This window comes from Lagenorhynchus albirostris, chromosome 13 (genome assembly GCF_949774975.1).
Source record: "Lagenorhynchus albirostris chromosome 13, mLagAlb1.1, whole genome shotgun sequence".
Lineage (NCBI taxonomy): Eukaryota > Metazoa > Chordata > Mammalia > Artiodactyla > Delphinidae > Lagenorhynchus > Lagenorhynchus albirostris.
Window position 1 is genome coordinate 63,017,573 of NC_083107.1, and position 23,417 is coordinate 63,040,989.

At 38.1% G+C, this 23,417-nt stretch overlaps 1 protein-coding gene across 12 annotated transcripts in view; it reads right to left on the reverse strand.

Moving 5' to 3' along the window:
• The window catches only part of LTBP1 (latent transforming growth factor beta binding protein 1), a 432,767-nt gene that overhangs the window by 14,040 nt on the left and 395,310 nt on the right, over positions 1-23,417 (reverse strand). For all 12 annotated transcript variants that reach the window (XM_060170098.1, XM_060170096.1, XM_060170100.1 and 9 more), the window contains 5 exons: positions 22,237-22,413; positions 21,444-21,530; positions 19,425-19,553; positions 18,610-18,750; positions 17,445-17,615 (listed from right to left, as the gene is read on the reverse strand). In XM_060170098.1, coding sequence (XP_060026081.1) covers positions 17,445-17,615; positions 18,610-18,750; positions 19,425-19,553; positions 21,444-21,530; positions 22,237-22,413 — 705 coding nt within the window. The remainder of the gene's footprint in view (positions 1-17,444; positions 17,616-18,609; positions 18,751-19,424; positions 19,554-21,443; positions 21,531-22,236; positions 22,414-23,417) is intronic.

The following is a 23,417-nucleotide window of genomic DNA, read 5'->3' on the forward strand; positions in this document are numbered from 1 at the left end:
TCCTGCTGTGCGGCCCGGTACCAGTCCGCGGCCTGGGGGTTGGGGACCCCTGCTAAAAAGAGAAGCACCCAGAGTCAAAAGCCCGGGGTTCTAGTCCTACTGCTTCCTATTCTTCGGACTAGATACCCTCCTTTGAGCTGTGTCTATTGCACAGGATTATGGTACTGTGCCTTAGCAGCATTAAAGGCAGTGCATTGCTCCATTCAGTGATTGACTCACTCATCCAACCAGAGGCTGAGAATATTACAGGCAGTGTGGAGTTTGGGAGAGAGAGAGAGGAAGGATAAAATGACAGTACACTGACATGTGCAATAGTGCTTGAAGAAGAGGTAATGCCTAGAGTCAGCCAGGAAGAGCTGGGGAAGCCTTCACTTTGGAGATGAGCATCTACAGGAAGGGGGTCAGCCAGGTGAAGCAGAGGAGGGAAGGTAACTCAGAGTCATAGGCATATATAATAGATCAGAAAGTCTTAGGGAAATGAAAGGACCCCATAAACGCTGCCTACTACCGATCCCTGCTAAAGAACAATCGAAAAAAGGAAAGTTGGTGAACATGCACTATTAAGCTCCTGTGTGCTAGGCGCTGTGTACCTTTGCACACACTTTTCCCTTTAAATCTCAGAATCCTATGAAATAACTGTAATTAGCTCCTTTTGTTTCCGGTAAGGAAGCTAAGGTTTATAGCATAACTGTCCTAGCTTAGTTGAAGGATTGACTCTGTTGGTCTATCTGCAAAACCATGCTCTTTCAATTCCACAGCTGCCCTTCTGAAACCCTTAGAAGAAAATTATTAAATACATTCCCTAGACTGTAAGTATCAGGTAAGTACTTAGTTCAGAAATAAGCATTTCTGACTAAAATTCCAGGGAGAGTAATAACCGTGAATGCTGGTGAGCTCAGCCCCACCAGGGTCAGCTTTATCATTAGCAGGATTTATATTTATTGAATTTGCTCAATTTATTAGGTGGAAGAGATCAAATTGCTTAATGTTCAATTAAATTGTACTTGTCGAGGAGAGGGAAGTAATGAAGTCTAGTCTCAGCAGGGTTTACATTCTGTGGGACGCCTGTAAATGTTAATGCTCTAAGGAAACTCACAGGCTGTAGACCAATCAAGTTCCCTCACCCCCAACCTTCACCTAATGCTGCCCCTTCCAAGTTCAGTCACTCCCAGCATCTTCCATCACACTGCTGTTTACGTAGCCAGACTATAACTGGAGAGAGAGATTTGTTGGGTGTGAATGCCAAAACAATGGAGGTTCCATTTAGAAATCCATTTCTAAAACCTGGATTCAAAATTTATAGACTTGTAACAGCATTAAATTATGCCACACATAAAAACCTTAAAATAATGATTGATAACATGAATTTCTCAGGAAGGACTGCATGAAAGGTTTCCCCTATTTCTAAGTAAACAGGGCTTTAGAAATAAAACATTAAGTCTTGCATTCAGCCAATCTCAGAGGAAATTAGGAATGAAGTAACTTCTAATATTCGATAAGAGACAAGACTGGACAATGCAATGAACAGGCAAATACGAGGAAAGTTCAACATGTTAATTTTCTAAGCTGACCTGCTTCGTATTTTTCCAACTGGAAGGACAGATAAACTGTTTCATTTCCTGCTTTCCTACTCATTAAGTACTACTCTGAAGTGACAATCTGAGAAGTCAACAATTAGGTAAAATAAATATTATATGGAAGGAATACATTTTGTTTTTTCTATTATGTTTTTTGCATTAATCAAGTAAGAATTATTTTAAAATTTGAGCTACACATGTGCTTAAGATTAAAGAGGATGTTGTACAACATACGGAATATACTAAATGCCACTGAATTATTCACTATAAAATGCTTAACTTTGTCATGTGAATTTAACCCCAATTAAAGAACAAGTCAAGAGAAACAAAAAAATGTATTCTTTAAAGTCTGGTATTCATCTAACCTTTCTACTTTTAATTGGTAAAATGAGAAAACAAGACTAGTTGATCTCTAAGGTCCTTTCCAGCTTACATATTCTACAATTCTAAGCAGACATTTTTACTATTAGGCTGCAAAATATTGGGAAGACAATCTGTCACTGAAACTTGTGGGCTATAATATGAGATTATCACCACCAGATGGCGCTACTGTCTTCAGGTGATGCTCACACGGGTGTTTCCAGACGACTGACAATCATGGAATTGAATGCACTGTAAGTAATCATGGACAGTCTAACCTCATTCATTTTCCTGCTGAGGAAACGGAGGTCCAGAGAAATTTAATGATATTTCAAAGGTCAAGTCAGGTTAAATTTTCAAAATATTGTTTTCTTTTAATAAAACTAAATTATTAAAATCTAAGGGTAAAAATAATTGTATCTTAAGTTTTGAAGCTGTTCAAAACTCTCTTGATGAATATTCAGAAGTATAGACCTCAAGGTCATGAAATAAAGATGTACTACTGGATCGTCATTTGAAAAGCAAGTTCTAGGTAATTAATGCAATATTAAAGTACTGCTAAACATAATTAATAGATTATTCATAAATATGTATCCCATTTAATTATAGGAAATAAGCTAAAGCTGCAAAGCAAAACTGAACTGTTTTAAGATCTGTAACTCTGTTTTATGATTTGCTCATATATTGCTATTTATCTTAATCTGAAGTAACTCCCTTCTTACCTTCCCCTCCGGATCTATTCAGAATCAGATACAGTCCTAGTAACTCTTCCCTCTGGCAATGATTTATTTGGCTACCTTGGTAGGCACTGAAAGATTATGATGTGAATGGTAACTTCTAGGGTTGAACAGTGCACAACCAACACAACTGTTCATAACAGCTCTGCTTGCCACTGAGACTTGAAGCTCAGAAGGAAGCATAAAAGAAGGCCTTGTTGTGCCTGGAAGCCTTCCAATGAGCTAATCTTTTGTAATTTGCTTCTTAAGACACTGGCTACTGATGTTGAGCAAAATAATTATCATCCTAGTTTCTGCTCCTTGCAGATTTATGCCAACATGCTTCCTAAGCACTTCCTAGATGCTTTCCTCACAGTCATAAGAGGTACAATCTGTCTGCTGCATGAAGGGAGAGGAGATAAAATTTCCCTCACCCTTCCTCTGCCAGGCATGCCTGCTCTAGCCATGAGGTCAGCATATCAAAGACATGGGCAGCCAGTGGCTTTTCTCCAGCCATAGTTGTCTTACAAAGTCAATTAGGAAAAGGTCAAAATAAATACAACATTATTTGATTTCAAAACCTCAAACACAGAACAGGGCTTTAAGCAATTACATACAGTGATATTTTTCATAGTCCCACTCAGCACAGTTCATTTTCTTAGAGTACATTTCAACTATCAATGAAGAGAAAAAAATCCTATCAGCAAAATTTCTTTAAAATACATGAAAGTAAAATTTCCACTAAAAAGAAAATCAACAACAAAAAGGCATTTCTAGAAAATCAAATGCCTATTCATAATGTCTGATTTCAAGGTAGAAAGTTTAAACTGCTAAAAATTTGACTGCTTGTTAGTGAAAAATAAAAGTGCTGCTTTTTGTGATCTGATGGTTCATTTTACCTGCATATCTTAATTTCTCTACTTTGGCTTTACATTAGAAAGATTCTAATAGATAGGTATGATTATAATAATAATGCAAGTTATTCTCTAGTCAGAATATTTTCAATAACAGAGCATGGCCAAATACCTTCTCAGCACTTCAATGTAGTATAGCTATTAAGAAAATAAGCCTTGAATAAAATTGATACCCCAACCCCGAATAGCCAAAGCAATCTTGAGAAAGAAAAACAGGGCTGTAGGAATCAGGCTCCCTGACTTCAGACTATACTACAAAGCTACAGTAATCAAGACAGTTTGGCACTGGCACAAAAACAGAAAGATAGATCAATGGAACAGGATAGAAAGCCCAGAGATAAACCCACGCACATATGGTCACCTTATCTTTGATAAAGGAGGCAGGAATGTACAGTGGAGAAAGGACAGCCTCTTCAATAAGTGGTGCTGGGAAAACTGGACAGGTACATGTAAAAATATGAGATTAGATCACTCCCTAACACCATACAGAAAAATAAGCTCAAAATGGATTAAAGACCTAAATGTAAGGCCAGAAACTATCAAACTCTTAGAGGAAAACATAGGCAGAACACTCTATGACATAAATCACAGCAAGATCCTTTTTGACCCACCTCCTAGAGGAATGGAAATAAAAACAAAAATAAACAAATGGGACCTAATGAAACTTCAAAGCTTTTGCGTAGCAAAGGAAACCATAAACAAGATGAAAAGACAACCCTCAGAATGGGAGAAAATATTTGCAAATGAAGCAACTGACAAAGGATTAATCTCCAAAATTTATAAGCAGCTCATGCAGCTCAATAATAAAAAAACAAACAACCCAATCCAAAAATGGGCAGAAGACCTAAATAGACATTTCTCCAAAGAAGATATACAGACTGCCAACAAACACATGAAAGAATGCTCAACATCATTAATTATTAGAGAAATGCAAATCACAACTATAATGAGATATCATCTCCCACCAGTCAGAATGGCCATCATCAAAAAATCTAGAAACAATAAATGCTGGAGAGGGTGTGGAGAAAAGGGAACACTCTTGCACTGCTGGTGGGAATGTAAATTGATACAGCCACTGTGGAGAACAGTATGGAGGTTCCTTAAAAAACTACAAATAGAACTACCATATGACCCAGCAATCCCACTACTGGGCATATACCCTGAGAAAACCATAATTCAAAAAGAGTCATGTACCAAAATGTTCATTGCAGCTCTATTTACAATAGCCCGGAGATGGAAACAACCTAAGTGCCCATCATCGGATGAATGGATAAAGAAGATGTGGCCCATATATACAATGGAATATTACTCAGCCATAAAAAGAAACGAAATTGAGCTATTTGTAATGAGGTGAGTCTGTCATACAGGGTGAAGTAAGTCAGAAAGAGAAAGACAAATACCGTATGCTAACACATATATATGGAATTTAAGAAAAAAAATGTCATGAAGAACCTAGGCGTAAGACAGGAATAAAGACACAGACCTACTAGAGAATGGACTTGAGGATATGGGGAGGGGAAGGGTAAGCTGTGACAAAGTGAGAGAGTGGCATGGACATATATACACTACCAAACGTAAGGTAGATAGCTAGTGGGAAGCAGCCGCATAGCACAGGGAGATCAACTCAGTGCTTTGTGACCACCTAGAGAGGTGGGATAGGGAGGGTGGGAGGGAGGGAGACACAAGAGGGAAGAGATATGGGAACATATGTATATGTATAACTGATTCACTTTGTTATAAAGCAGAAACTAACACACCATTGTAAAGCAATTATACTCCAATAAAGATGTAATAAAAAAACTTATTTCCAACAGCAACAAAAATAAAAATAAAACTGATACCCCAAAGTCCAAATCGTACACAAACTAAAATTTCAGAAGTGTTCTTATCACCAACTTTCCATCTTTCCATCAAATTCCCCTCACATTTAGCTGTTCTATAATAGTTGTCGAGGCCACTGAGACAGCTTCAACCAGCGTGCTGGTCCTTCCCAGCTGGCATCCCAAACCCTCGCTGACTCACACCAACTCCAGGGAATTGGGTTTGGGAACTGCAGCCCAGTTCCAGGACACTCCTCCCAAGTTCTGTCACCAACAGTTTAGCAGGAAATGGAGTAAGTTTTCCCCTTTATGAGAGTTTTTAAAATTTTCCTTTTTAGCTTTCCTTACCCTGAGACAAATCATGTTTCCTAATATGACTGCAATATGATCATAACCTGAACATGGCTTACTTGCCCATTACTTTCTCTTCCTTTAAAGCACCTGCCCCAAACAATGTTGTTTTAAGAATCCACATTTGGCTTCATTTCTAGTGTTCTTCCTCTCATGCAGTCCCTCTTTTTGTGCCTGGCCTTTGTATCATTCATTCCTGTTTATTCACTCCCTTCCACAAGTCCAATATCTCTTTCCTGGTTTTCCCTGACCTGCCATAAAAGCCCTGTCCAGCCGGGGGTCCTGATTGAGTGTTCAGGATCCCACCTCCTCCCTGCCCTTTTCCAGTGTATATCTGGGGAAGGAGAAGAACGACATTTCACTCCCAACTGAAAATAAAGACCTTTGCTTAAGTGTGTGTTTGTACAGGATGGTAGTGGGAGCTGGAGAAGCTCTACAAAATGGAAATATTTTCTTTAACTGGTTCTCAACCTTTTTTTCAATCCCAGTTGTGATGGCTAATATCATGTGTCAACTAGGTTAGGCCACGGAGTGCCCAGATGAAGTTGGTCAAACATTATTTTGGGTGTTTCTGGATGGGGTTAACATTTACATTGGTGGATCTGAGTAAATCAAATTACCCTCCATAATGTGAGTGGGCCTCCTTCAATGGGTTGATGGCTTGATTAGAACAGAAAGACTGGCCCTCCTATGAGAAAGAGAATTCCACTGCCCACTGCCCAACTGCCTTTGGACTTCAGACGTCATCTACAAAACTGGCTCTTTCTGGCTGACGGCTTTTGACCTGGAACCTCGGCTTTCTTTGGGCCTCCACAACATCAGGCCACCCTAGAGATTTTGAATTTACCAGCTTCTATAATCACATGAGCCAATTCCTTAAAATGAATCAGTGACTCAATCCATCAATCAATCAATCTTTCTCTCTTTCTCTCTCTCCTATTGGTTCTGTTTTTCTGGAGAACCCTGAATATTGCCCCAAACCTTCTTTACTGGGTCAGGGGAAGTTTGTCATTTGTGTGGTAGAGAATTTCAATAAGGTGAGCACATACCTTTAGCAGAAGGTACCTGATTCTTGAAGGGAGTTATGTGTAGTTAGAGAAAAGCTTTTATTAATTTTATCTGCCCTATTATTCCCTTGAGAGTCACTGCAATGGAAGGTATTGCTTATAAAAACAGTACACATTAGGAACACGTGGGGTCCCCTGTTAACATGGAAACAATAGAATGTGCTCCGCATGTCACACATGGCTACTTAGACTCACACTGTGCGTATACACATCCCATGTCCTGGTCTTAATTCTCTAATAACTGACAATCACAGTCATGAATTTTTCTACCCAGTAACCTTAGCTGGCCTAAGATGATAATTCTGCTACACAGTTAATGACATACATTAAGTTTAGAATATTAATACTTTACTGTGAAAGTTTCAGAGTAAGGGTTTTTTTGTTGTTGTTATTTAATATGTCTATAATGTTTAAGAGAACCATATACTAGATAATCTGATGGGCCTTGTGATTTCAATTTGAAATATCTAGGATTTTATATTACATGAGAATTCACAGAACTGTATTAGGTCAGTAAGTATTTAGATTCATTAGGGAATTCAATTTGTTGCATTTTAAGTTTGATTTATTAGATTGATAAGAGCCGCTTAAATACCTAAGAAGAAAATGCTTATTAGGATTGGAGGCTGCCCTTTCAGGTATATAAAATGCATGAGATAAAATCAAATACATAAAATTTATAAATCAGAGGCCAAAGTGTTAGAGACTCAATTAACAGAGTTTTGATATAGAAATAACTCTCAAGGAAAGTTTAATCTGTTCCTTGAGCTATATAAACATTAATCACAAAATAAAACTTGATCTTATTTTATATAAAAATATTGGACTTATAAACAGAAGGACAAAATGTTTACGTTGAACTTAAATTCTTAGGTAAGTCCAGGTTTTAACACTGATAAATTGGATACACGGAATGTTCGTTTAAAACCCAACCCTGAATGGTCTTTTCCAGGCACAAGGCCTCCTCAGACATTATATAATAACTCACGCTGGTAGCCTGGGAGCCTCGAGCGGCACAGAAGCAGCAGGGTCTCTCAGCGGCTGCAGAGATTATCTGGCTCTGCGTTAGTCCCCAAACCCTCACCTGCCCCTCATCGTCTTTGACTCTTGCTTACTTTCAAAGAGACTTCTAGCACTGTATAGTGAGGTAACAATGGGGAATAATCATTAGCTCAACTCATCTCCTGGAACAAGATTTGATCTATGATCATCGCTAACACCTACGAAGCATTTACTGTATGCCAAGCATCTAACATGTGTTAGCACATTTTTAACCCTCAAACAATCCTCAGGAAGATGTTGCTACTACCATTTTACAAGTGAGGAAACTAACGTAATGACCACATTTAATACCAAGGCTCTATGTGCATAATTCACTACTAAATTTTATTTTGCAATAAGCCTTTTATAGTGAGAAAAGTACTTTCACCCTTTTCGGGAAAATAAGGGGTAGCCTTCTAAATAAATACAAAGAATCTTTTCAATAAGAAACAATATAAATTGCTTACTTGTCCTTCCATATGGTATCCAATTCAGTCTAGTTCCACGGATACCAAGAATTCTGTCCCAAAGAACTGGACCACTTACCTCTGAGAGTATTCTCTCTGTATATACAGTGTACACATATGGTGGCCACTCAAATTAGGAGGCCTTTTATATCTTTCCAGTTTGGTTTACATTCTCCACTATAGCTTATTAATAGCTGCACTTGCTTTGATCATAATAATCAGGATCTATGATCACAATGATAAATGCTTTCATACTTACAGAGTATTAATTACCATAACCTCAAAAGAGTTCTCAACTTCGCATATAGGAAACTGAAGCAACTCGCCCAGTGCAATTGACAGAAGCAGTGCCAAAAGCAGAATGAGATCCCTGGACTGCCCACACCAAAGGCGGTGACCACTCACTGTGCCTCACATGTAGGATGTTCCAGAGTTGTTATTAACATTCTTTGGAAACATAGTTCTTGGAAAAGCCTTTAAACTGTGACTGCTGAAAGGCCTTTTGCAACCACTGCCCAATTACAATATTTTTTCAAGTTTAGTCCACGAGTCAAATCCCTGTCTTCCTTCACACCTCCAAGGGTATTATGAAATTTCTTACACTCAGATCTTTGGGAACAGGTAAGAGCCATGCACAGACAGGAAAGAAATCACAAGCTTAACTATTCAAAAACAGATTCCAGATTCTTTCACTCTTGCAAAACCATATGAAAAGACGGGGTAGATAAGTTACTAGGAAGTATTAAAAAATAGTGTGTCACAGGAGATGATGAATTTATTACATAAGGATGTTATCTGTACATTTGAACGAGCAACGTTGAGGAATGAACTTCTAATTTAGCGGTACAACATAATTTTATATCATGTCAGTTCTACAGAATTTTACATTTCCTGTAAATACAGACTGTACGTCTGCTCCAAAATTTATTGCCTAGATGTTGCCTTGTAGGTGGTTCAAGTAAAAAATGAAATGAAGGAATACGTAGATAATTTAACTGAAACTGAAGACAGGCAAACTATAAGTAATTTAGACTGCATTTCAGACACGGTTCTTACTAACTGTACCTTGCATATAATAGTTTACTAAATATGTTGTTATTTGACTTTTTAAAAAATAAGAATTAGACATAAATCTATATTATGATCTATAGGATTCTTTACTGACAGAATTGATTTCAATTTTTTCTTATGCCGTAATGATTGTATTTTTCTTCCTGGCACTCAAGGACAAGGATAATCTCTATTCCCACAACCAGAGTTTTCTTATCAAATCTATCTATATATCTATATTTTTGAATTGCTCTCTGAGCAAAACTGAGAGGACCGATGCCTCCACATTTTGATTGACAGCAGCGTTTCACAAAAAATTTTAAGCATTTGCCAATTTCTTTTGTGGCACTTCAGTTTCCTTGGAGATTTTTTTTTTTTTAACCCCACTGTGACCTTTCTATGCCTGACCTGCACCTAGTACTTCAGAGGTTAAAACACCTGTGGTGCAGTACACTGTATCAACCAAGAGGTGGCAATCTCTCAACACACTAAGTCTCCCCTCGAAATTTCTTCTACGTTTTAGATCAAGACTTTATCAATTCTTTATGTTCAGTTCACAATAAGTCTAATTATTTTAATAATTTACTTAACAGAAGTCTAATTATTTTAACAAGATAACCACAGACACTGGGATCCCTGGGTACTTTAGATTCCAGTGTTCAAATGTGTTTAATTTTCTTTCATTTGCAGGTCAATAGGTTTTTATTTCCATGAGATAATAGCACCCTACATATCTTGTAACCCATAGGTACATTCTTCCAGAAAATTTTGAGTTTATACTTTTAAGAGTAGCAATAAATAAAAACATTAAAAGTTCATTTTATCTGTGTGCTAGGCATCACCAACAGTTTAATTCACTGAGGATTACTGACTTGCTTTAATCCATTAATTCATCAAGTATGTATTGTTATCTATTACGGCCACCGTGTGCTCGACTCTGATACAGAGTCTAAGTTGGCTAAGCTTACTGACTGGCTCTAAGGCTGTAGAGTTTCTCTCTAAGCACACAACGCATGAGGAAATTGAAAAAAAATCTCATCTTTAACTTTTCACTTTGTTACTTTTATGTTCTAAGTGATACTATTTATCTAAGATGTGCTTTGAGACCTTGGGGAGACAGGGACTGGGGTAACGCTAAAGTGGTTGATAGCACGGATGCCTAGATTTGAATCTGCCACTTCCTGGTATCTGACCACGGATGGTAATCTTGTGTGTCTCAGTTCCTCTCCCCGCAAAAGGAGGTAATTCTATACTTACCTCATAGGATGGCTTGGAGAATTAAATATCTTAATTGATGGTAAGCCTCTTGAACGGTGCCTGGCATTGTGTTATACACGTGTCGGCTACCATCATTTTTTTACTCAGGTGGAGACCCAGAAAAACCAAGCTACATAAAACTCATATTCAATAAACTCCAGATTTGAGGGTTCATGACTTCCTTCTAGCACGGCACTGAAAATTTCCAGAAAGATCAAACAATGACCACCCTTTCTCATTCAAAATATGGACACAGTGGTTTGTCTTTCCTGACTTGGTTTTTCGAATAGCTTTTTCTCTCAGAGGCTGGCCATGATATCGTGATAAAGAACCCAAATTTGATGGTCCTCCCAAAGCAGTTCAGCCACTCCCCCCAAACCAAGGGAAAAAAAAATTTTAAGAACAGGCAGAATTAGAGGGTATTGAGAGGGGCAGGAGAAGAAGAGGATGCTGGGGCAGGAATAAGAGAAACTCCAGGGCTTCCCTGGTGGCGCAGTGGTTGAGAGTCCGCCTGCCGATGCAGGGGACATGGGTTCGTGCCCTGCTCGGGGAAGATCCCACATGCCACGGAGCGGCTGGGCCCGTGAGCCATGGCCACTGAGCCTGCGCGTCCGGAGCCTGTGCTCTGCAACGGGAGAGGCCACAGCAGTGAGAGGCCCACGTACCCCCCCCACACACACACAAAAGGAGGCTGAGGAGGGGGAGGATGTCAGGACACGACCACTTCAGCAAACTCACTGCCGGGCCGCCCTCAACCATCTGAAACCTCCTAATGCCTGGTGTCTGGCCTCCCAGACTTTAGCTGAGGATTAAAATGGGAGCCCCAAGCAGCTCCAGAAATGTACTGAATGGTACAACTAGGCAATTCTTCTCATGTAAAGTTACCCTGACACAATCCATCAGCCTCCACTCACTCACCCTGCATGTGGTACCAGTCTGCACCTGGTACCAATCTGCAAGTTGCCATCTAACTTCAGAGAACACTATTTCAGGAGCCACTCCTACCTCCTCCAACTACCAGTATTCTCAGATGCAGTTGCTGCCTTAGTGAGAATTAGTGCCCATAACCTATTGGACCAGAAGTGTGAAAGCCTGTTTGGGAGCCAAAGCTTTACTTTACACTGCACTTTAATGCTCAAAGCTGATGACAAGCACTGCGATTTATTACTTAAATTCCTCCAGCACTGTTTCCATCAGTAACTAATTGTTCCCCAAAGCAGTGCTGCATTCCTAGGGAAACTGGAAGGTTCAGTGCCTGACAGGCTGGAATTCATCCAGTGCTCTTATTAACAAATAGACAATATGGTCCTTTCTCAACTATCATGTATTCCTGAAGAGCAACATTTAAAAGGCTCAATGGCAGAATGAGCAAATCAGTTTTAAAGTTCACACATTCTCTGCTTCCTCTAAAAATTAATAACGGCATTAAAGTCGGTTTTAACAAAATCCGGCTGAATGCTGCTACGTGTCTCTAGAACCTTGCTAGTGTGGTCTGAAGACCAGCAGCAGCATTGCATTGGGACTTAAGAATGCAGAATCCTGCCCACCCACCTCCACCTAGAAACCAGAATCTTTTTTTTTTTAATAACATCACCAGGTAATTAACATGCCCATTAATGTTTATGAAGCAGTGGTCTAGAAGAGAAAGTTTTATATGAGGACAATTATTTCTGCATTTGTCTATCCTTAATTTCTTAATTCATGTTCAGATGCTATTAGGTAAGTGTGTTTTTCATAAGAACCTTAGATTTCAGTTACATTTGAAAATGCATTTGATCTGACTCACCCGGCAGTAGTAGCATTAGGTGCTACAACCTTCTAATGCTTACTACGTGTCAAGCACTATGCTAAGTGTTCATGTATTAACTGATTCTTACAACAACCCTGTGAGGCAGGTGATATTAGTTTCGTGTGAGGAAACTAGGGCACAGAGAGACAGAGGAACAAGGCTGTGTAGATAGAAAGTTGCCAAACCAGGATTCCCACCCAGGCAACCTGGCTCCAGAGTCCATGTGCTAACCCCTCTGCTCTGGGTCTTGTTGCTTGCTATACTCGGGCAGAAACATGCTCAATGGGAGATGGTTTGGTGTAGATATGACCAGAACATCAGGTACCAATCAAGGAAATGCCAGCTAATCACAGGGCCTCTGGAAAAATTGCTTAACTTTGCCGTGGGCTTCTCCCTGGATTCAGGGTAGAGTATCCCTAAGTCTAGCTCAAGGCCCATAATTTCAGGAGTATAAAAGAAATACTCCTTCTGGGATGTCTAACTACTTCCTACACTCCAACAGAAACAGAATAGTGTTTTTCAATATGTGTTTCCTGGAACCCTGGGGTCCTTCACAGATACCTCGAGAGCCTAACTAGTTGTTCTCCCTACCAGTAGCTCCAGCAGCTTTGAAGTTAATGAATTTATATATGTTGGAAGTTAAAATAATAATTCAGTTGACAAAAGACTACCTTTTTCTAAAAAAATAAAAGACTGAAAATCACTGATTTTTGAGGATTTGGCTGATTGTAGACTAGTGATTCTTTTTGGAAAATTTATCACCAGTACTGTGCATATATAAGCTAGAAAGAGCGCAGCAAAGATACTAAGCTTTTTTTTTTTTTAATTTGGCACGTGGTACCACTATTCCCTCGTACCCCATACTTTCCTAAAAATATTATACAGTATATATTTGTTCACATGGATTTGTCTGAAGTTACATTTAAAATTTTGTTTTGTAAAGCCTCAGTTAAAGATAACTGATGCAATATTCTAAAATTCATTTCTAACACCAAAATAACTTGAATATTCTTTTAAAAACTTAGTCAATTAGATTTGATTTGCAAAGGCAACTAGCTCATCAGATTTTCATTCAGTAAATACTTAATATCACAGCATCAGGACAGGGACAGAATAAAATGAAAATACATGCAGAACCTTTCATAAAGAAGTTTCCAAAACCCAAATGTTGGGGTTGTGGACAGAATACGCACAACGCTCCTACAAATCAGCAAGAAAAAGACACAAAGTCCAACCAAAGAAATGAGCAAAGGATATAATTCACTGACAAAGGAATACAAATCATCTATAAACAAGGAAAAGATGCTCCACTTCCCTAGAAATAGGGAGACGCATATAAGATACCCTTCTTACCCACAGGATAACAATTTTAAAGGCTGAGAATATCTAGTGGTAAAAGGGTATTAGAAAAGGCATTTCAAACACTGTCAATGTGAGTGTAAATCTGTCCTGTATTTTTTGGAGAGTAATATAGTATAGTATTTTCATTTGTAGGAATTTTCTTATCAAGACACTTCCACAGCTATATATAAGATACATATGTGAAGGTTCACTGCAGCATTGTTTATAATAGGAAAATCAAGACTGGGGAAGGGCAGGGGTTGGGGGAGACAGACAGCCCAAATGTCCAGTGCTGGAGGTGATTAAATAAACCATGGTACAGGCATACCTTGTTCTACTGTGCTTCGCTTTACTGTGTTTTTTTTTTTTTTTTTAAACAAATTGAAGGCTTGTGGCCGCCTTGCATCAAGCAAGTCTATTGCACCATATTTCCAACCACATTCGCTCACTGCCTGTCTGTGTCACATTTTGGAAATTCTCATAATATTTCAAACTTTACCACTATTACTATATTTGTTATGGTATTAGTGATCTTTGATGTTACTATTGTAATTGTTGTAGGGTGCCACAAACCCCACCTATATGAGACAGTAAACTTAACTGTTGAAACAAAGGACTTAGAATATTACATAAAACTAATTGAGAAAGCAGCAGCAGGGGTTGAGAGGACTGACTTGAATTCTGAAGGAAGCTCTACTCTAGGGAAAATGCTATTAAACAGCATTGCATACCACAGAGAAATCGTTTGTCAAGGCAGAATCAATTGAGGTGCAATCTTCACTGTTGGCTGTTTTAAGAAATTACCACAGTCACCCCCATCCCCAGCAATCACCTCCCTGATCAGTCAGCAGCTACCAACAGCGAGGCAAGACCCTCCACCAACAAAAAGATGACTTGCTGAAACCTCAGGTGATGGTTAGCATTTTTTAGCAATACAGTATTTTTAACTGTCATGTATATTTTTTTAGACATAATGCTATTGCACACTTAACAGACATAAACACTGTACAGTGTAAATTTAACTTTTATATGCCCTGGGAAACCAAAAAATTTGGGTGACTTGCTTTATTGCAATATTCACTTTATTGTGGTGGTCTGGAACTGAACCCATAATATCTCCAAGGTATGCCTGTACATCCATAAAACAGAGTCTGTGCAGCTATTTAAAAGTTACCATCTTTCACCAGTTCTAAGATATCCTAGATTTCAAAATACATCCTGATACAACAGACACTAAAATGTGAAAAAATTGCTTGTGGCCATTAATAGATGCCATCAATTGTAAGATACCCCCAATTTCAGAGATGCTAACGCATAAATCAAAAAACATGTGCCTCAGATCGATGATACGGATTTCAGCTTTAAATATTCTCTTAAATATAAATTTATAATAACTAATATGGATTAAAAATATAACAATAATTAACGTATAGAAAAAAGACTTGGATAATTAAAACCAACTGTTAAGAGTGAACATCTTCAGAGGTACAAGCTATTAGGTATAAAATAAGTTATAAGGATATATTGTACAACATGGGGAATATAGCCAATATTTCACAATAACTATAAATGGAGTATAATGTTTAAAAATTGTGAATAATTACATTGTACACCTGTAATGGTACATTACATGTACCACTGGTACATCAACACTGTACTTCAATTAAAAAAAAAGAGTGAACACCTTCAAGGAGCAGAGTTCAGCTGTGATGGGGTAGATGGAGGGGGACATAACCTCTTTGATTAATTCTTTAGAAGAATGATATATTTTTTTAAAAAATTAAACAATATAGCACAGGGAGATCAGCTCAGTGCTTTGTGACCGCCTGGAGGGGTGGGATAGGGAGGGTGGGAGGGAGGGAGACGCAAGAGGGAAGAGATATGGGAACATATGTGTATGTATAACTGATTCACTTTGTTATAAAGCAGAAACTAACACACCATTGTAAAGCAATTATACTCCAATAAAGATGTAAAAAAAAAGTAAAACATACATATAAAACATGCAAAAAAAATTAAACAATAAAAACACTGCCTAAGTAGAAAGGTTTGAGGTATTCAAGCATCGTGAGAAGATGACTCAAGTCATATATATTATAGTCACTTCCTTAAGATTTCACTTTCTTCTCCTTGTGGCAATTGCCTCTTAGGACAGAGGCTATAGTGACACTAATAATATACCCCACTCCTTGTGTTCCTGCCCTATCTACAACCTCCCAGTTCTCACAACAACCCAACAAGACAGATGCCTCCATTAATGAGCTGCATTGGGTGAGGTTCTTTTTCCCCAAGTCACGCAGCTGCTGTGGGCAGTTCTGAATTCCAGATCCAGATTTTTCTGGCCCCAGAACCCAACCTCTTTCCATTTCTGGGCTACTATCATTACCATCTATATCTTTAAGAGGTTGCTCTTCATCCTTTGCTGTTCCTTTTCCTTTTCTGGCATTTCAAATTACTTTCTTTTTTTGTGCTACATTGGTTTCAGTTACTTCCAAGCTAAAAAGCTAATTTATTATTAAATATCTTGAAGATTACATTCTAATTAACTAAAAATTAATGCAGTTCCTCTTTTCAAGCAATTCTTCCCCTCTTGGCCATTCTGAGAATTTGTTCATTATAAACTCTTTCACTTTATATCCACACAGTATTTTTCCAGCTTTAACAAATCGATTCTATAGCCAAAGACAAAATGCTATACTGAACACTTTCAAGTGCTTTTCTTTAACAGGCAGTAAGTAGCTGCAGCGTCAAGAAGAGAAATAAGCAATCAGCGCACAACCCAACAGTCACCAAGTAGCCCAGCCTGGGAGCCAAGAGTCAGCACCTTCCAGCCCTCCTCCCACACGAGGAGAGGGGAGGAAACTGAGAGCTTAGCCAGTCCCATTTTTTTTCCATTTGACCAAAGGTTTTAACCCCAGGTCTAAAACTTGAAAGCCAAGGAGATTTGTTCAAGTACATTTTACTTACTTTCTACTCTCTTCCTTTATGGTTCTAACCCTTCTGTGATCTCTCCCACAAAGAGGTTGACATAAAAACTTGGGCTTTGACCTATACTGTCTATATTAATACTTTTTGCTCTAAGTAGAAACTGTTAGAAATGAGAAGGACTGTAGGGGAAAAAAAAAAAAAAAGAAGTATCAGGAAATATAAATTCTAAAGACCTATGCCACCAACTGCTAAGATGCATTATATTTCTTTGGGTTATTTAGCATTCTTTGGGGAAATGGAATGAGGGTTTCAAAAATTAATGACAAGGGCTTTCCTGGTGGCGCAGTGGTTGAGAGTCCGCCTGCCGATGCAGGGGACATGGGTTCGTGCCCCAGTCCGGGAAGATCCCACATGCCGTGGAGCGGCTGGGCCCGTGAGCCATGGCCACTGAGCCTGTGCGTCCGGAGCCTGTGCTCCGCAACGGGAGAGACCACAGCGGTGAGAGGCCCGTGTACCGCAAAAAAAAAAAAAAAAAAAAAAAAAAAAAATTAATGACAAGGTCTGGATTGGAGGTAAACCAGGAGCCGGATGTTATGCAGTCCTGCTCTTCCACTCCCTAAACACGCACGTGCGTGCACACACACACCCCTCTGATGAAAGCAAGCTATCAGGAGTGCAGGTGAAGATATATAAGTAAAAGAGGATTTTCAGGCTCCAAAGGATACTTCCAAAGGCCTGCAATAGAAGGAACTAGGTAAGGGCTCACCTGAATCTTTCATGGGGCAGAGGGCGCACTGCATGCCCCAGGCCTCTCCATACAAACAGCAGCACTCAGTATATGTTGTCTGCTTGCCAACAAGAGGCCGGCTACACACATACTCATCACTCAGATGTTCCCAGCACAGATCTTGGTAGACATCGGTTTCTTCAATTTGTTCTGAAAGGGAAGACATGGTTCCATGACAATTGCACTGTTATTCCTATTTCATAAACACTGTGGTAGAAGCCAGCGAGTCTCAAAGTTTCCATCCCTATTTCTAAGAGTGACTTCCAAGCAAAAGTCTGAGGCCAGTCTGGGTCTTTCCGTGGATCAAACCTCTGTCATCTCCAACTGGGTGTCACTCCCATCAGCTGAAATTCAACCTGCCCATCATGTTCCAATTAAATCCTTCCCTCTGTTGCTTCCATCATTACATAAAACCCTCCACTGTCTTGCCTGTACTTCATAATCCTGATGGACTTCTTATTCTTCTGATCTTTGATGTTTCACATTTACTTGTCTGTCAAATCCTACTATTTCTTTCTACATAAAATTTTTGGGATTCGTCCTTTTTCATCCATTTCATTTGCCGAAGCCCTGAACTAGTAATACTTCATCCTAGGGTCCTTAACGCGAACCTTTCTACTTTCCAATTGATTTCGACCAAAGCCGCCTCCTGAACGTGCTGATACACTGATCAATTAAGCCACTGATCAGTCAGTGGCACATTACCTTCTCGGGGAAGAACAGGGATTCCTACTGATGGACTTCAGAGTCCTCCACCAATCTGATGAATTCTGCCCTCTGCTCTGTCCAGGCTCACCTGTGTCCTCCAGTCCAGTCAAGCAAACCTAATTATTTTTCCCTCAACTTACATCTTCCTCAGTTGCCTTCAATGGTTCAATGTGATCAACCCTCAGACACCGAACAGCTCTGCCATCTGCTCAGCCACTCTGTATTCTGTTGTCCATTAAATCAGTGTATGCAAGATGTTAAATCTCCTACATATTGATGATATGCATCTTATTCTTTCTCTCAGCATCTCATTTTAATTATTTCAAAATACCCAAGGAATAAATTTTTAAATTTTCCAACAGCTCACATTTCAGTCAAAAGGAAAACCTTATGACATTTATTTGGACACAGACTTGCATCTCATATCCAAACATACCATGTGATTCAGTTGGTCGGATACATCTTTTTTCCGAAGCATCCAGGACCATTGGGTGGGTACAGAAGCAGTTATAAGAGCCTTCTGTATTAACGCACTGGCCATCAATACAACTGTTGGGGTCTTGACACTCATCTATATCTTAAGAGAAAAAAAGTGAAAGAAAATCAGCAATCAGCTGCACCTCATACACTTAACCAAACTTAATACACTGCTAAATTTAGTCCAGATTCCAGGGGCTGCCACATTTTAATCAGCTATACGTCATCATCCAAAAGAGAACAGCTCCGACTATAAAAATGTTAAGTTGTATTGATTGGAAAAATAACATTGCTCTACAGCTGCTGACATTAAATAAGGAAAGAAAACATTTAAGAACAGGATACGCTTAGAAATTTAAGATAAAATGTCTCTTTATGACAGTTTTTAAATTATTTCCTTTTGCTATGTTTTTCTGCCTAGTGTATATGGTTTTCTGCTTAGGCATTAAAGTCTGGGTCAGTATTTAAAAATGACTTTCAGTGCATGGTATGAGTGATGAAACAGGAGGCTCCCCAGACCAAAAGAACACTTCAGTTATACCAGTGACCTCAATTATAATTCTACATTGAATATTAACTCTTTGAAATCTATTCAAATAGTAGTATGAAGAGTTTTTATTTTCTTAAATATTGCTCAAGAAAAAGATCCATAAAACATTCACAGATCTTTTCAACACATGATTTAGATTCAAAGAAATTGTTTTTATATGTAGCATTACTTATTTTTTCCATGTATTTGCATAGCACATCACACTATATCCTCTTAAAACTTACCAAAGCACTGCAATTTGATGGGATCATAGTATGTCCCCTGCTTACAGTAGCATTCATAACCAGGCTGAGTGTTCAAACAGAAGCCATTTTTGCAGATTTCTTGTCCAAAAAGTAGGCATTCATCTGCATCTATGGGGGAAAAATGGAGAAATATTTAGAAAGAGGAGTTATTTGGGGATTTTCAGTTAAATAGAAGAGTCTAATCAATATTGGGCAAGTTAGATATTGTAATATTTATATTACAAAGAGTCTTAAAAACACAGCAATATCAAATTCTTAAAGTTAGGACTAATTCACAGAGGTAGAAATATAATCAGGCTTCTCTGTTTAAGGAGCAATGCCCAAAACATTATCAGAGAAGGTATATTTGTAAATAGAGCTTCAGAGATGCTACCTCGTATCTGAGGAAATAGTCTACGGGTTCCATAATGGCACCAATAATATTCTCTGAAGAAAATAGCCTTTAAGACACGTGCCTTTCTATAAATGTATATTTTGGCCCATTAACTAGTTGAGATGAAGAAAACTCCCACGAAGAGTTTGATGCAACTTGATGGAAGTCTTCTTTCTTGATAATGAGCTAATGAAAGCACAGCTGCTAAGAATGCTGGCAGACCCATTCCTCCACAGAATTTACAGAGCTTATTGTCCACAAACCTCAGTTTACTCAATGGTAAACTGGAGATAAGAGGAACATTGACCTGATAGGATTGAAAGGATTCAATGAGAAAATCCATGCAGAGGACTCGGTATACTCTCAAAGAGTGTGATCTATTGCTTTTGTGCAAGTATTATTAGCATCATTTCTAACATTTTAAAGCTAATGTCATCTAGTCCTCATTTAAAAAACTGGAGACTTCATAGATAAATTGCTCAAAGTTACACAGCTGGAAAATGGCAAAACCAAGTCGACAATATATGACTGTTTGAATCTAATATTCTTTCAACCATTTACAGCACTGCTAAGATAGGGTGAAGAGGAATTTATTTTTATTTTAAAAAAGAGGATGACTTTATGGTGAAATCAGGGCTCCACTTCATAGCACAAAGTGAAATTTAACTACATCTCTGAAAGAACATAGTATATGATATTTGCGAATTTGAAAACCGTTAAACACATTTTGCCAACTAAGTCCTGTTATTTCACTGAATTAAATCATAGATGTACTTAAAAACACACATATGGAATTTCTTATCCAGCTGCTGAATTATACCATGTTAGTAAAACACTGGTTTGAAAAAATGGATAGACAATAAAAATGTTTTTAGTCTGTTTTCCAGCCACTTAACAGTTTTCAATATTAAACTGTAAAGAAAAAAAATCACTTTGTATATAAAAGGTCATAATATCTCTATCACTGAAATGTTAAAAGTTAGTGGTTAATGAGGAAGTACTCATATCTGTAGTTTAAATTTCACCAAAATTAAAAAGCTGCACATTTATTTTAGAATTACAGGCTAATAGCATTAAATATATAAAACACACATCTACTTTTGCTTTCTTCCTTTCCATTCCTTATTATTAATCTGTGGCCATTAGTAAATGGTCCTAGCAAAGTAGGATGCTTTCTAAAAAGGCAAGAATCTTTGCTTTGTTGATGACCATTAAAGGCCAACATGATGGTGGTCAAATTTGTATTGGTCCTAACATATGATTTCTAATATAATTCTACAATGAAAGAATGAATTTATTAAGTACAGAATTTTGTGTTAAGTACTTTTACATATGTTATCTCATTTAATCCTCATGATAACCTTTGAAACATTATTCCTATCTCAGAAGTGGAAACTCAGAATCTTAAGTGAAGTCCCACTGTCATACAGCCTTAAGTGTTCTAACGCCCAAGCCACGGTTCTCCCTAGAGTCCATTGAAACCTTCTTCCAATGGTAGAATTCAAGGCTTTGTAATTAGTTTCCATGGCTGAAAAGAATTCTTCTTCTGCCTAACCCAAGCCACGCATTTACCTGAATGTCAAATATGCACACACATTGCAAATTAGTTTCTGCTCGATTCTGACCTTTATAGTTCTCGCCATCAACGTCGTAAGAGGATTCTCCAGTGGGGACAAAACCTTTCCCTCTAGGACACATTTCCGTGAATTCAGCTGATTTCAGGAGAGATAAGGGGAAAAAAAAATTGAAAAAAAAAAAACACCAATATCTTCCATGAGTATGTTTTAAATTCAGTTTTGCTTTCTCAGACTCAGAGACTTTAAGGCAAATCTTGCCATCTAAATTCAGACAAATAAATTCAGTACAATCTCAAAAATTACAGACTAGGTGCAAATAAACCTAATGACTTCATAAGTATAATTTACAAAAAACCTTGCTAGTTCACCCATATATTATTTACACATGTTTTAGCTATGGGTACGATGGTGTGTTATGACCACTCCATTACTGTGGTCTCTAGTATTTTCAAATTTCAATAAGAATCCAAAATCCTAGCTTAAATATGCAAGCTCCAGTTAGGAATAATGCTGTGTCATTGTTAGCAAAAATGATGAGTTTTACCTTACAAATGGAATAAAACTGAATTATCTTTCTGCCAAAATATTATATGGAATATCACTATAACAGCATATTCTGTGAGAAACAGAAGTTTAAGAATTCATACTGAAGTGGGATAAGGGTATGGGTCCAGCCCTGAATGAAACCCACTCTAAGGTAATCTCACTTCAATTAGACTATGGCAGGTACCAGTAGATGTTACCATTTCAAGGCTTCAATAACCCAAATGAGAACATTCCAAGGCCCATGAACACCACACAACAAATACCAGTATGAACACAGCACTTAGCTAATTCTTACCAGTCCCCAAGACCGGGCAGGGGAAAATCTCACAGTTATCTCCCCACCCAGCACCAGAGGTACAGCAGCATTCTTGTTTGGTGACATTGGGGGCCAGCACGTTGTCACAAAGACTGGCATCGTTTAGATTATAGTAGCACTCTTTCTTTTCTTCTTTGGGTTGATCTACTTCTAAGTCTAAAAAGAGCAGAGAAAGTAAAAAAGAGTGTTGACAGGATACATCAGATCCACCTGTATCACAACGGAATTGAAAACACAGTGGTAAAAAAGAGTGGACGTGCCAATGCACTTCATTTACAGAAAGCTGCTTTCCACTTTATGTTGGATTCTTCCACTTCAAGATAAAAATGCACGTGAATCCTGAATTTTGGTGGATTTCTAACCCACCCCAAGAGTGTAAGTCTGTCAAAATCATTTCCTTTTACCTTAACCGATTACTTTATTCTTGTAAATTTGGCTGTGAGTACAGTTTCCATATCTGTTTTCTTGCCAAACACAGGGTCGTTCTTTACTGAGCTAGAACACCTACGTAAATCAATGAAAATATTCCCCAACACTGGACCAGAGATATGGGGCCACACATAATATTTAACCCTTAGATGGTTATAGAGATAACCATGCCCCCCCCCAAATTTTCTAAACAGTACAAAGCAGAAGAAGACAAATAGAAAAACACTGCAGTAACCTGAGTCTATTAAAAAGAACCCTTTCATTACTAGAAATCTACTTACAGTGCTGCAAATATATGATTCTGAATGAAACAATAAGAGCCAGCTAATCCTCAGGGTAGAATTTCAAGGCTGGGTTCTAATCTCAGCTCAAGTATGTCCTAAAGAATACATTGATATATTTCAACAGAGTCTGTTTAACCCTCTGTGATAAAAGTCAAGGTGATATGATAGAATACAAATGATAAGAACAACTCCACCTACTTTCAGTTAATACTAAAAATGATTTAATTCCATCAGATTTGAAGTCTACAAACAAGTTTGTGCTTTTCAAAAATGATAAAAAAAAACTCTTCCCTACTAAATGCTATAGAGTTCAAATTACTGCCCATGATCCAGTTAGAATTTCTTATTTTAATTATATGCTATGTCAGATAAACTGACAACTGCCGTCACAATTACTTAGATTAATACTAATGAAATATTTTCATTAGAACTGCTATCTACAGATTC